The sequence below is a fragment of the Pseudophryne corroboree genome, chromosome 1, assembly GCF_028390025.1.
Source record: "Pseudophryne corroboree isolate aPseCor3 chromosome 1, aPseCor3.hap2, whole genome shotgun sequence".
NCBI lineage: Eukaryota > Metazoa > Chordata > Amphibia > Anura > Myobatrachidae > Pseudophryne > Pseudophryne corroboree.
The window spans coordinates 751,672,301-751,685,161 of NC_086444.1; the positions used below are offsets into that span (position 1 = coordinate 751,672,301).

Genomic DNA, 12,861 nt, shown 5'->3' on the forward strand with positions numbered 1-12,861 from the left:
TGCCGGGCCCCTCAGCGCCCAGCACCCTGTGAGTGCCGTTAGTGATAGTGTGTGGGAGCATGGAGCGCAGCGCTGTACCTGGTTACTGAAGTCTTCTGCCGTCCTGAAGTCTTCTGTTCTACTCATACTCATCCAACTTCTGTCTTCTGTGAGGGGGGTGACGGCGCGGCTCCGGGAACAAGCAGCTAGGCGCACCAAGTGATCGAACCCTCTGGAGCTAATGGTGTCCAGTAGCCGAGAAGCAGCGCCCTTAAACTAAGAAGAAGTAGGTCCTGCTTCTCTCCCCTCACTCCCACGCTGCAGGGAGCCTGTAGCCAGCTGGTCTCCCTGAAAATAAAAAACCTAACAAAAGTCTTTTCAAGAGAAACTCAGGAGAGCTCCCCTAGTGAGTGTCCAGTCAGTCCTGGGCACAAAGTCTAACTGAGGTCTGGAGGAGGGGCATAGAGGGAGGAGCCAGTTCACACCCAGTTTAAGTCTTTTCAGTGTGCCCAAGCTCCTGCGGATCCCGTCTATACCCCATGGTTCTTTTGGAGTCCCCAGCATCCTCTAGGACGTAAGAGAAATAGGATTTTAATTACCTACCGGTAAATCCTTTTCTCGTAGTCCGTAAGAGGATACTGGGGTCCATATTAGTACCATGGGGTACAGACAGGTCTAACTGGGAGCCATGGGAACTTTAAGAAATCAATAGTGTGCGCTGGATCCTCCCTCTATGCCCCTCCTACCAGACACACTCTAGAAACTGTGCCAGAGGAGACGGACATACTTTGAGAGAAGGATTTAAAAGAACAGTGGTGAGAGTCGAACCAGAACACACAAACAAGAGGAAAGCCATGCTACCCAAACTTGAACAGGAACAGCAACAGCTGAACCAACAACAATACTGAACCAAGTAACAGTGCAGGAGAACACGAAGCACTGGGCGGGCACCCAGTATACTCTACGGAATACGAGAAATGGATTTACCGGTAGGTAATTAAAATCCTATTTTTAATACACATTACCATTGAAATAGCTGTAAAGAACGCTGTTAACAGTCCTTTCTGACTTACATAAAACGTACTTGCGTGTCCTCACACTATGAATTATGTTAATTATATTATGGCGAACAGTATAATTAAATGTAAGTGCGTCAGTGCTGTACCTGGAGCAAAGTGTATAACGTGCTGTACCTGGAGCAAAGTGTTTAACGTGCTGTACCTGGAGCAAAGTGTTTAACGTGCTGTACCTGGAGCAAAGTGTTTAACGTGCTGTACCTGGAGCAAAGTGTTTAACGTGCTGTACCTGGAGCAAAGTGTTTAACGTGCTGTACCTGGAGCAAAGTGTTTAACGTGCTGTACCTGGAGCAAAGTGTTTAACGTGCTGTACCTGGAGCAAAGTGTTTAACGTGCTGTACCTGGAGCAAAGTGTTTAACGTGCTGTACCTGGAGCAAAGTGTTTAACGTGCTGTACCTGGAGCAAAGTGTTTAACGTGCTGTACCTGGAGCAAAGTGTTTAACGTGCTGTACCTGGAGCAAAGTGTTTAACGTGCTGTACCTGGAGCAAAGTGTTTAACGTGCTGTACCTGGAGCAAAGTGTTTAACGTGCTGTACCTGGAGCAAAGTGTTTAACGTGCTGTACCTGGAGCAAAGTGTTTAACGTGCTGTACCTGGAGCAAAGTGTTTAACGTGCTGTACCTGGAGCAAAGTGTTTAACGTGCTGTACCTGGAGCAAAGTGTTTAACGTGCTGTACCTGGAGCAAAGTGTTTAACGTGCTGTACCTGGAGCAAAGTGTTTAACGTGCTGTACCTGGAGCAAAGTGTTTAACGTGCTGTACCTGGAGCAAAGTGTTTAACGTGCTGTACCTGGAGCAAAGTGTTTAACGTGCTGTACCTGGAGCAAAGTGTTTAACGTGCTGTACCTGGAGCAAAGTGTTTAACGTGCTGTACCTGGAGCAAAGTGTTTAACGTGCTGTACCTGGAGCAAAGTGTTTAACGTGCTGTACCTGGAGCAAAGTGTTTAACGTGCTGTACCTGGAGCAAAGTGTTTAACGTGCTGTACCTGGAGCAAAGTGTTTAACGTGCTGTACCTGGAGCAAAGTGTTTAACGTGCTGTACCTGGAGCAAAGTGTTTAACGTGCTGTATCTGGTGCAATATGTATAAAGTGCTGTATCTGGTGCAATATGTATAAAGTGCTGTATCTGGTGCAATATGTATAACATGCTCTACCTGGCGCAGTGTGCATAGGAGGTTCTACCTGGTGCAATATGTATAAGCGGCACTACTGTGTGGTGTAATGTGAATTGGCACTATTGTGTGGTCACGCCCCTTCCCCGTGAAGCCACGCCCCTAAAATTTTGCGGCGTGCCTTCGGCATGCATTGCCTATACTTTGCGTTCTGGGAGGTGGAACACCAATTCACTTTCTGCCTAAGGGCACTAAAATGTCTAGTTATACCTCTGGTGCGGGGTACACAGACCAGCAGCACTGTCACAGCCCCCCCCCCCCCCCCCCCGGCTTTTGGCGACAGACGTATCCTCTGGTGCATGTGAAGATGCAAACTGGACCATTTGCCCAACAGATCCAGCTGGAAGGGCCTTGCGTGAAACCTTCCGTAATGCAGTGCCTCGTAAGAGGCTACCAACTTCCCCAAGAAGCAAATGCATAGACGCACCGATACCCAGGTCGGTCTTAGAACGTCCCGCACCATCGACTGAATTACCAATGCCTTTTCCAATGGAAGGAATACCTTCTGTGCCTCCGTATTCAGTATCATCCCCAGGAACGGAAGCCTCCGTGTTGGTTCCAGGTGAGATTTTGGCAGGTTCAGAACCCATCCCGTGATCCTGGAGTAGTCGTGTTGAGAGGGCTATGTTGTCTAACAACCTTCTCCCTGGATGGCGCTTTTATCAGCAGATCGTCCAGGTATGGTATTATGTTCACTCTTTGCTTGCGGAAAAGAAACATGTCTGCCATTACCTTGGTGAACACCCTTGGTGCCGTGGAGAGGCCAAATGGCAGGGCCTGGAGCTGGTAGTGACAGTCCTGTAATGCAAACCTTAGATAAGCCTGATGAGGCGGCAAAATCGGAATATGAAGGTATGCATCCTTGATATCCAGAGACACCAGGAATTCTCCCTACTCCAGACATGAGATCACCGCTCTCAGAGACTCCATCTTAAATTTGAACACTCGTAAGTACAGGTTCAGTGACTTCGGGTTTAAAATGGGCCTTACCGAACCATCCAGTTTAGGTACCACAAACAGGTTGGAATAATAACCCTTGTTTTGCAGTTGAAGTGGAACTGGGACAATGACCCGAGTCTGTACCAGTTTTTGAATTGCTGCCTGTAAAGTCATGCTGGCTTCTGGAGAAGCTGGTAAGCCTGATTTGAAGACTCTGTGAGGTGGATGTTCCTGAAACTCCAGTCTGTAGCCCTGGGCGATAAGACCTTTGACCCATAGATCCAGGCATGATGTTGCCCATATGTGACTGAAATATCTTAAATCGGGCTCCCACCTGCCCGTCTTCCAGGCAGTGTGGTCCACCGTCATGCTGGAGGCTTTGAGGGAGCAGAACCGGAGGTCTTCTGGGTTTACCTCTATTGCCTTTGAAGGCTGTAGAACCACCTTTGGATTTACTTTAAAATTTCACTGTCTGAAAGGACTGCATGGTTAGCGCAGAGTAGGTTTTCCTAGCTGGGGGTGCTGCGGAAGGAAGGTATGTAGACTTACCCACCGTAGCCTTGGACATCCACGTATCCAGTTCATCTCCAAAAAGGGCTTCACCTGTGAATTGTAGGCTTTCCACACCTTTCCTGGAATCTGCATAGGCAGTCCACTGGCATAGCCACAAGCCCCTGCGTGCTGACACTGCCATGGCAGTGGTGCGTGCATTGAGCAAACCAATTTCCCTTATGGCCTCCACCATAAAATTAGCAGAGTCCTGTATATGCTGTAGGCGTAAAATTATCTCCCCCCTGGATAAGGAATAACCTGTCAATTAGATTACCTGACCATTTTGCAATGGCCCTAGTGATCCATGCACAAACAATAGTGGGTCTCTGGGCCACCCCAGCAGCTGTGTACAGGGATTTGAGTGTCAATTTTGCGGTCAGCCTTGTCCTTTAAGGAGGCTACCCCAGGAACAGGTAAGACTATCTTACGTGACAACCTAGATACCGATGCGTCAACAATCGGTGGATTTTCCCACTTTTTTCTATCATCCTGAGGAAACGGGAAGGATGTGAGTAACCGTTAAGGGATCTGAAACTCCTTGTCCGGATTAATCCAAGTTTCTTCAAACAGAGAATTTAATTCCATTGAAGCAGGGAAAGTAGCAGAGAATTTCTTTTTTACAATAAAATAAGATTCCTCATCCACCTCCACCACCTTGTCAGGAACGTGCAGGACTTCTTTAATAGCTTCTATCAGGGCTGCATCCCCCCACATGAGTCCACTTCACCACCCTCTGTGTCTGATACGTCATCATCAGTGTCAGCCTGCAGGATTTGGGCCAGAGTACGGTTTTGTGGACAAATGGCAGGGGTCTGAGATGCTGGTATGGGAACTGAATCTCTAGTTATCAAGTCCTCCACAGACTGTCTTAAGTATTACATCTCTTTCTCATTATGGGATAATTTATTTGAAATATGCCAGATCATCCCTTTAAGGCAGTGTTTCCCAACCACGGTCCTCAAGGCACACTAACAGTCCTGGTTTTAGTGATATCCAGGCTTGAACACAGGTGACTTAATTAGTACCTCAGTTATTTTGATTTAACCATCTGTGCTGAAGCCAGGATATCACTAAAACCTGCACTGTTGGTGTGCCTTGAGGACCGCGGTTGGGAATGCCTGCTTTAAGGGAATCCAACCATGCGGGTTCAGACCCACTAGCCTGAGAATGTGTACTATCCTGGGTACACTGTAGTGTATCCCCCAGGGAAGACACACACTGCTGTGCAGGAAACACTCCCTTGACATGGTAATGTGACGGACACACACACACACACACACACACACACACACACAGTAAAGGTGAAAGCACAGTTAACCCACACAGAGCCAAGCTCAGCTGGGTCGCAAATAGGGAGGCCAATCCCGGGCCGTTTTTTCAATCCCGGGATTCAGGATTGAAAAACGATAAATCCCGGGATTCGGGATTGAAAAACGATCAATCCCGGGATTCCGGGATTGCAGTAGGGATCAGTGAAGAAGGGTGTAGGGAGCAGTGCTGGAGGGTAGGTAGACGTGCGGGAGGGTGTAGGTAGCGGCGGGGAAGGGAGGAAGGGTGTAGGTAGCAGTGCAGGAGGGTGTAGGTAGCAGTGCAGGAGGGTGTAGGTAGCTGGTCGGGAGGGAGTAGGTAGCTGGGCGGGAGGGAGTAGGTAGCTGGGCGGGAGGGAGTAGGTAGCTGGGCGGGAGGGTGTACAGTAGGTAGCGGGGAGGGTTGGTAGCGGCGCGGGAGGGAGGGTGGGTGTAAGTACCACTTACTATTAGGTGGGCGCCAGCCATGGTCACACTGAACGCGGAGGCATTTCAAATGAAGCGCCGGCCGCCAGCCAACCAGAGCTGGCGGACCAGCAGCCAATCAGGGAAGCGGCCGCAGCTGTCGCTCCTGACTGGCTGCCGCGGCAGCTTCCCTGATTGGCTGCCGGTCCGCCAGCTCTGATTGGCTGGCGGCCGGCGCCACATTTGAAGTACCGCCGCGTTCAGCGTTAGTCTATGGCTGCCGCCCGCCTAATTGTAAGTAGTATTACTTACACACACTCCCTCCCGCACATGCGCAGTGTAATCCCGTGAATCCCGGGATTGGATGCTCCAATCCCGGGATTCAAATCCCGGCATTTTTGGGCCCAAATCCCGGGATCCCGCCGATCCCGATCCCGGGATTGGCCTCTCTAGTCGCAAACCAAACTCCTTAATAGGGCTTAGTATTCTAACACCGCTCCCCTCCCCCTTTACTATGACCCCCTGGTACCGCTGAGGAAATGTGGAGTCTTTGTGGAGGAGCTGCGCTTCCCTGCAAGTCCTGTCAGTGTGAGCTGCAGAGGGAAAATGGCGCTGGTGAGCTGCTGGATCAGCTCATAGTGAAGCCCCGTCCCCATAATGGTTCTTCCCGGTTTTATTTTACTGGCTGAGGTGTCCGAGAAGCTTAACAGCGGGTTAGAACCCCTGTAAGCTGTCTGCCAGTATAGGGTAATGTTAAAAAGCTCAGCTCGCCCCTCACAGCGGAAACGCACACACAGCATGTTGTACTGACCATGGAGACGCAGCCTGCATGTCAGTGCTGCGCTCCATACCCTGATGCCGGCATTACAGCCGGCAACCCGCTAACCGCGACGCCGGCTACCTACTCACCACTCTTCTTACTTCTGGCTCTGTTAGGGGTGGTGGCATGCTGCGGGACTGTACACTCGCCGTGGTGGGGCCAGCAGGGAATGGGATTATTAACCCTATAGGAAGTTGCGCGCCCCCCCCCCCCCCCCCCAAGTCCCACAAAGCAGGCAGTCTGATGCCAACCAGCCCTGTCTGAAAACAACAAACAGAAAATAAATGCAGAACACTCTTCAGGAGCTTCCCTAAGCATGACCGGCTCCTCCGGGCACATTTTCTAAACCGAGTCTGGTAGGAGGGGCATAGAGGGAGGAGCCACCGCACACTATTGATTTCTTAAAGTGCCCAAGGCTCCTAGTGGACCAATCTATACCCCATTTTACTAATGTGGACCCCAGTATCCTCTAGAATGTAAGAGAAAGCTGCAATTAGCTACAGAAACTGTAAACCTCCTAGTGGACTAATCTATACCCCATTTTACTAATGTGGACCCCAGTACCTCTAGAATGTAAGAGAAAGCTGCAATTAGCTACAGAAACTGTAAACCTCCTAGTGGACTAATCTATACCCCATTTTACTAATGTGGACCCCAGTATCCTCTAGAATGTAAGAGAAAGCTGCAATTAGCTACAGAAACTGTAAACCTCAACCTTGAAATATAAAAAAATAAACAACTCATCTCATCCATGTAAAACAATAACGCATACATGTTATTGGAAAGGAAAGTTGGTAATGTAATCAACCAATAAATTCAAATAAAACTTGCAAATGGAGTGAAAAAAGTAACAGATTTGCACTTACGACACTGGATGGGAGTCATAATAAGCATTGTTTGAGTTCTCTTGCACGGGTTCAGGAGATGGCTGTCTCTCCTCTTGCTCCTCTTCCACTTCTTCCTCAGATTCTAAAATTTGGGACATCAATAATTAAACTGAAGTATACGGGATGGTGCAAGTGACAGGCCGGTATTCAATTAGCTGCAGTAATCTACCACAGCTAATGGATTTCTTGGGGCTATCCAATTAGCCCCAATAACTGGCATTTATTGGGGATTATACTTCAGATGCCTCAGGCACACAAAGGATAACCCTTGTTAAAATACCACTTTTCCACAATAACACATAGGTCCAGATACTTAACTCTGATTCCATGTATTATCAGATGAAAACGTGGCATTTTTCCGGCGATAACGGGATGTAACTGGATAGCCCGATACAGACCATTGGTCATAGATCTCACTATCAGCCCATTTTTATTGACCTGAAAAATTAGCGCATGTATTTGGATACCCCCACAGTATAAATGTACTAAGCAGAAAGTTCATGTAATAAATAACATTTGGTGGCTTAAACACTTACCTTCATCCATTTCTGCTTCAGAGTCACCAAAGACTTCATCCTCATAGCGAAATATGTCATTGTGAACATAGAATTTATTTGGAACAGATCCCTACAAAAAATATATATGAAAAATGGTAACTAAGTCATTGATAAATGAAGGGATGCCGTCATATTAATAAAAGTTTTCATTGTAGAGGTGTTTGAGCTTTTAACACAAGCCTGGCTAACCTGTGGCTCTACAGCTGTTGTGGAACTACACGTTCCAGCATACCCTGCCACAGTTTTAGCACTCCCTAATAACAATACCGTGGCAGGGAATGCTGGGATTTGTAGTTTCACAACAGCTGGAGAGCCACAGGTTGGCCAGGCCTGTTTTAACGCATATTTGGGTGAATTCAAATTAGCCGTATGACTTACTTCATCGCTGCAGCTACAGCGTTTAATACCCAGAGCTACTGTATCAATTAGCAGCCTGCTTTCACACGCAGTGCTCGAGTTTTGGCTTAAACACTAGCGGGCAGCCTAATTTCTGTTCTCACCTCAGGAGATTGACAACAAAAATCCACGTTACATACAGCCTGCAGTCTTACTGCAGGCTGCAATCTACAGGACTGTGGTTAAATGTTATGGGTAACTGAATTTGTCAGTTATCTTTACTAGAATCTGCTATATAGTTTTCTAATTGGCTGATTACCCTTTCAGAACAAACCAATCATTTTTTTTTCTTAAACCATACAACATTAGAAAATTAAAACAGCACTCACCAGACATGGCCAAGTTATTTTTATTTATTTATTTTTCTTCTTCTTCAAAATGGGTCTACATAAGAATTACCCTAAACTACACAATCTGGGTGGACAAAGATCCACACGACACTCTGTTGAGATGGAAGATAGAGGAGGAGATAAACTCCTATGATGAGAGAGTGGTCAAACTGGGAAGAAGTGGAGTGGGAAATGCCCCCCAAAAAATGACTCCACAAGTTCATAAAAATTATAAGGAGTAACTTTTGACACTACTTGCTAAAGAAATTTTACCATTTGGTTACCTCTGCTCTCACCATAACCTGTGTAAAGCAGTGAACCAGTTTTGAATAAAAAAAAAACAGTGTGACGTAGAATTATATTGTTGCTTTGCCATTCTTCACTTTATTTGTAAACCTAAACTTTACAGTACTCGATGTAAGAATAGATCTAGAACTAGGACTGGCAATCCAATTAGCTGTATATGTCTAAGAACCCTTCATATTCAATGTGGACAGACGCAAAATTTCTGATTAGTTTTGTAAATGCCACTCATCTTCATACAGCAGAGAACCATCATCTTACAAATCAGTATAGCAAATTTTACTCAAAAAAGTAGAGAATGCAACAGTGATAAAAATCAAGAGACATCAAAAAACAGGTATTTAATGTTATCTATACTTAAGCACTAATATTTTTATTACATCAAAAACCCTTACTTCTGGAGCAAGAACAAAGGTCTGCATGAACTTTCTCATTGGCTGGCCATTATTTGATAGTTCACCCATGACTTGGACAACTACTCCATCACTCAATGTAGCATGTGCATCTACATGTCGAATTTTGGTGCGACATTCACTGAACTGAAGGGACATCACCTTCTTATGAATCTCCTGTAACAGGACAAGAAAAAAAAAAAAAAAAAAAAAAATAACAGGATTTTAATTACCTACCGGTAAATCCTTTTCTCGTAGTCCATAGAGGATACTGGGGTCCAAATTAGTACCACGGGGTATCGACGGATCCTTTGGGAGCCACTGGCACTTTAAGAGTTTAATAGTGTGGGCTGGCCCCTACCTCTATGCCCCTCCTACCAGACTACGTCTAGAAACTGTGCCTGAGGAGACGGACACACTTCAAGAGAAGGAAATACACCAGATAGTGGTGAGAATCACACCAGCTCACACACAAAAAAAAAAATAAGATTTTAAACCTACCGGTAAATCTTTTTCTCGTAGTCCGTAGAGGATGCTGGGACTCCGTAAGGACCATAGGGATAGACGGGCTCCGCAGGAGACATAGGCACTTTAAGAAAGACTTTAGGCTCTGGGTGTGCACTGGCTCCTCCCTCTATGCCCCTCCTCCAGACTTCAGTTAGAGAAACTGTGCCCAGAGGAGACGGACAGTACGAGGAAAGGATTTTAGGTAATCCAAGGGCAAGATTCATACCAGCCACACCAATCACACCGTATAACTTGTGATATACAAACTAGTTAACAGTATGAAAAACCAACATAGCCTCGGTCCACCACCGATGAAACTATAACATGACCCTTATGTACGCAATAACTATATACAAGCCTTGCAGAAGTAGTCCGCACTTGGGACGGGCGCCCAGTATCCTCTACGGACTACGAGAAAAAGATTTACCGGTAGGTTTAAAATCTTATTTTCTCTAACGTCCTAGAGGATGCTGGGACTCCGTAAGGACCATGGGATTATACCAAAGCTCCCAAACGGGCGGGAGAGTGCGGATGACTCTGCAGCACCGATTGAGCAAACAGGAGGTCCTCCTCAGCCAGGGTATCAAACTTATAGAACTTTGCAAAGGTGTTTGACCCCGACCAAGTAGCAGCTCGGCACAGCTGTAGTGCCGAGACCCCTCGGGCAGCCGCCCAAGAAGAGCCCACCTTCCTAGTGGAATGGGCCTTAACCGATTTTGGTAACGGCAATCCTGCCATAGAATGCGCCTGCTGAATCGTGTTACACATACAGCGAGCAATAGTCTGCTTTGAAGCAGGGCCACCAACCTTGTTAGCTGCATACAGGACAAACAGTGCCTCTGTTTTTCTGATCCTAGCCGTTCTGGCCACGTAAATCTTCAAAGCCCTGACCACATCAAGGGACTCGGAATCCTCCAAGTCACGTGTAGCCACAGGCACGACAATAGGCTGGTTCATATGAAAGGATGAGACCACTTTAGGTAGGAATTGAGGACGAGTCCGCAATTCCGCCCTATCCATATGAAAAACCAGATAGGGGCTTTTATGTGATAAAGCCGCCAATTCCGAAACTCGCCTAGCCGAAGCTAAGGCTAACAACATGACCACCTTCCAAGTGAGATATTTTAACTCCACCGTTTTGAGTGGTTCAAACCAATGTGACTTAAGGAAACTTAACACCACGTTAAGGTCCCAAGGCGCCACCGGAGGTACAAAAGGAGGCTGAATATGCAGTACTCCCTTCACAAACGTCTGTACTTCAGGCAGAGAGGCCAATTCCTTCTGAAAGAAAATGGATAGGGCCGAAATCTGAACCTTAATGGAGCCTAATTTTCGGCCCAACTTTACTCCAGTTTGTAGGAGGTGAAGGAGACGGCCCAGCTGGAATTCTTCCGTAGGAGCATTCCTGGCCTCACACCAAGAAACATATTTTCGCCATATTCGGTGATAATGTTTTGATGTCACGTCCTTCCTAGCCTTTATTAGTGTAGGAATGACCTCATCCGGAATACCTTTTTTCGCTAGGATCCGGCGTTCAACCGCCATGCCGTTAAACGCAGCCGCGGTAAGTCCTGGAACAGACAGGGCCCCTGTTGCAGCAGGTCCTGTATTAGAGGAAGAGGCCACGGATCTTCTGTGAGCAACTCCTGCAGCTCCGGATACCAGGTCCTTCGTGGCCAATCTGGAACAAGGAGGATTGTTCTCACTCCTCTTTGTCTTATTATTCTCAACACCTTGGGTATGAGAGGAAGAGGAGGAAATACATAGACCGACCGGTACACCCACGGTGTCACCAGGGCGTCCACAGCTACCGACTGAGGATCTCTTGACCTGGCGCAATACCTTTTTAGCTTTTTGTTGAGACGGGACGCCATCATGTCTATTTGGAGCAGTCCCCACCAACTTGCGATCTGCTCGAAGACTTCCTGATGAAGCCCCCACTCTCCCGGATGCAGATCGTGTCTGCTGAGGAAGTCTGCTTCCCAATTGTCCACTCCCGGAATGAACACTGCTGACAGTGCGCTTACGTGATTCTCCGCCCAGCGAAGAATCCTGGTGGCTTTCGCCATTGCCACCCTGCTCCTTGTGCCGCCTTGGCGGTTTACATGAGCCACTGCGGTGACATTGTCTGACTGAATCAGAACTGGTTTGTCGCGAAGAAATGCCTCCGCTTGACGTAGGGCGTTGTATATGGCCCTCAACTTCAGGACGTTGATGTGGAGACAAGTCTCTAGACTTGACCAAAGACCTTGGAAATTTATTCCCTGTGTGACTGCTCCCCACCCTCGGAGGCTTGCGTCAGTGGTCACCAGGATCCAATCCTGAATGCTGAACCTGCGGCCCTCTAGGAGGTGAGCACTCTGCAGCCACCACAGGAGAGATACCCTGGCTCTGGGGGATAGGGTGATCCGCCGATGCATATGTAGATGTGACCCGGACCACTTGTCCAGCAGGTCCCATTGGAAGGTTCTCGCATGGAACCTGCCGAAGGGAATGGCTTCGTATGATGCCACCATTTTCCCCAGGACTCGAGTGCAGTGATGCACTGACACCTGTTTTGGCTTCAATAGGTTCCTGACCAGAGTCATGAGTTCCTGAGCTTTTTTTCCCGTCGGAAGAAAAACCCTTTGCTGGTCTGCGTCCAGAATCAAGCCCAAGAAGGTCAGACGTGTCATAGGAACCAGCTGCGACTTCGGGATATTGAAAATCCAGCCGTGTTGCTGTAACACCTTCAATGAAAGTGACACGCTGTCCAGTAACTTCTCCAGAGATCTCGCTTTTATGAGGAGATCGTCCAAGTATGGGATAATTGTGACACCTCTCTTGCGCAGGAGCACCATCATTTCCGCCAGTACCTTGGTGAAAATCCTCGGGGCCGTGGAAAGCCCAAACGGCAACGTCTGAAATTGGTAATGACAATCCTGTACAGCAAATCTCAGGAACGCCTGATGAGGTGGAAATATTGGAACATGAAGGTACGCATCCTTTATGTCTAGGGAAACCATAAAATCTCCCCTTCCAGGCTGGCGATGACCGCTCTGAGCGACTCCATCTTGAACTTGAACTTTTTCAAGTATAGATTCAGGGATTTTAAATTCAAAATGGGTCTGACCGAACCGTCCGGTTTCGGGACCACAAACAGGGTTGAGTAATATCCCCTCCCCTGTTGCAGTAGGGGAACCTTGACCACCACCTGTTGAAGATACAATTTTTGAATTGCATTTAGCACTAGCTCCCTCTC

General features: G+C 47.5%; 1 protein-coding gene across 5 annotated transcripts in view; it reads right to left on the minus strand.

Moving 5' to 3' along the window:
- The window catches only part of G3BP2 (G3BP stress granule assembly factor 2), a 224,714-nt gene that overhangs the window by 97,678 nt on the left and 114,175 nt on the right, over nucleotides 1-12,861 (minus strand). For 4 of the 5 annotated variants that reach the window (XM_063916905.1, XM_063916878.1, XM_063916887.1 and 1 more), the window contains exons 4-6: nucleotides 9,117-9,290; nucleotides 7,673-7,763; nucleotides 7,116-7,218 (exon numbers count right to left, since the gene is read on the minus strand). In XM_063916905.1, the coding sequence (XP_063772975.1) occupies nucleotides 7,116-7,218; nucleotides 7,673-7,763; nucleotides 9,117-9,290 (368 nt within the window). The remainder of the gene's footprint in view (nucleotides 1-7,115; nucleotides 7,219-7,672; nucleotides 7,764-9,116; nucleotides 9,291-12,861) is intronic. The other variant, XM_063916914.1, reaches the window with a different exon arrangement.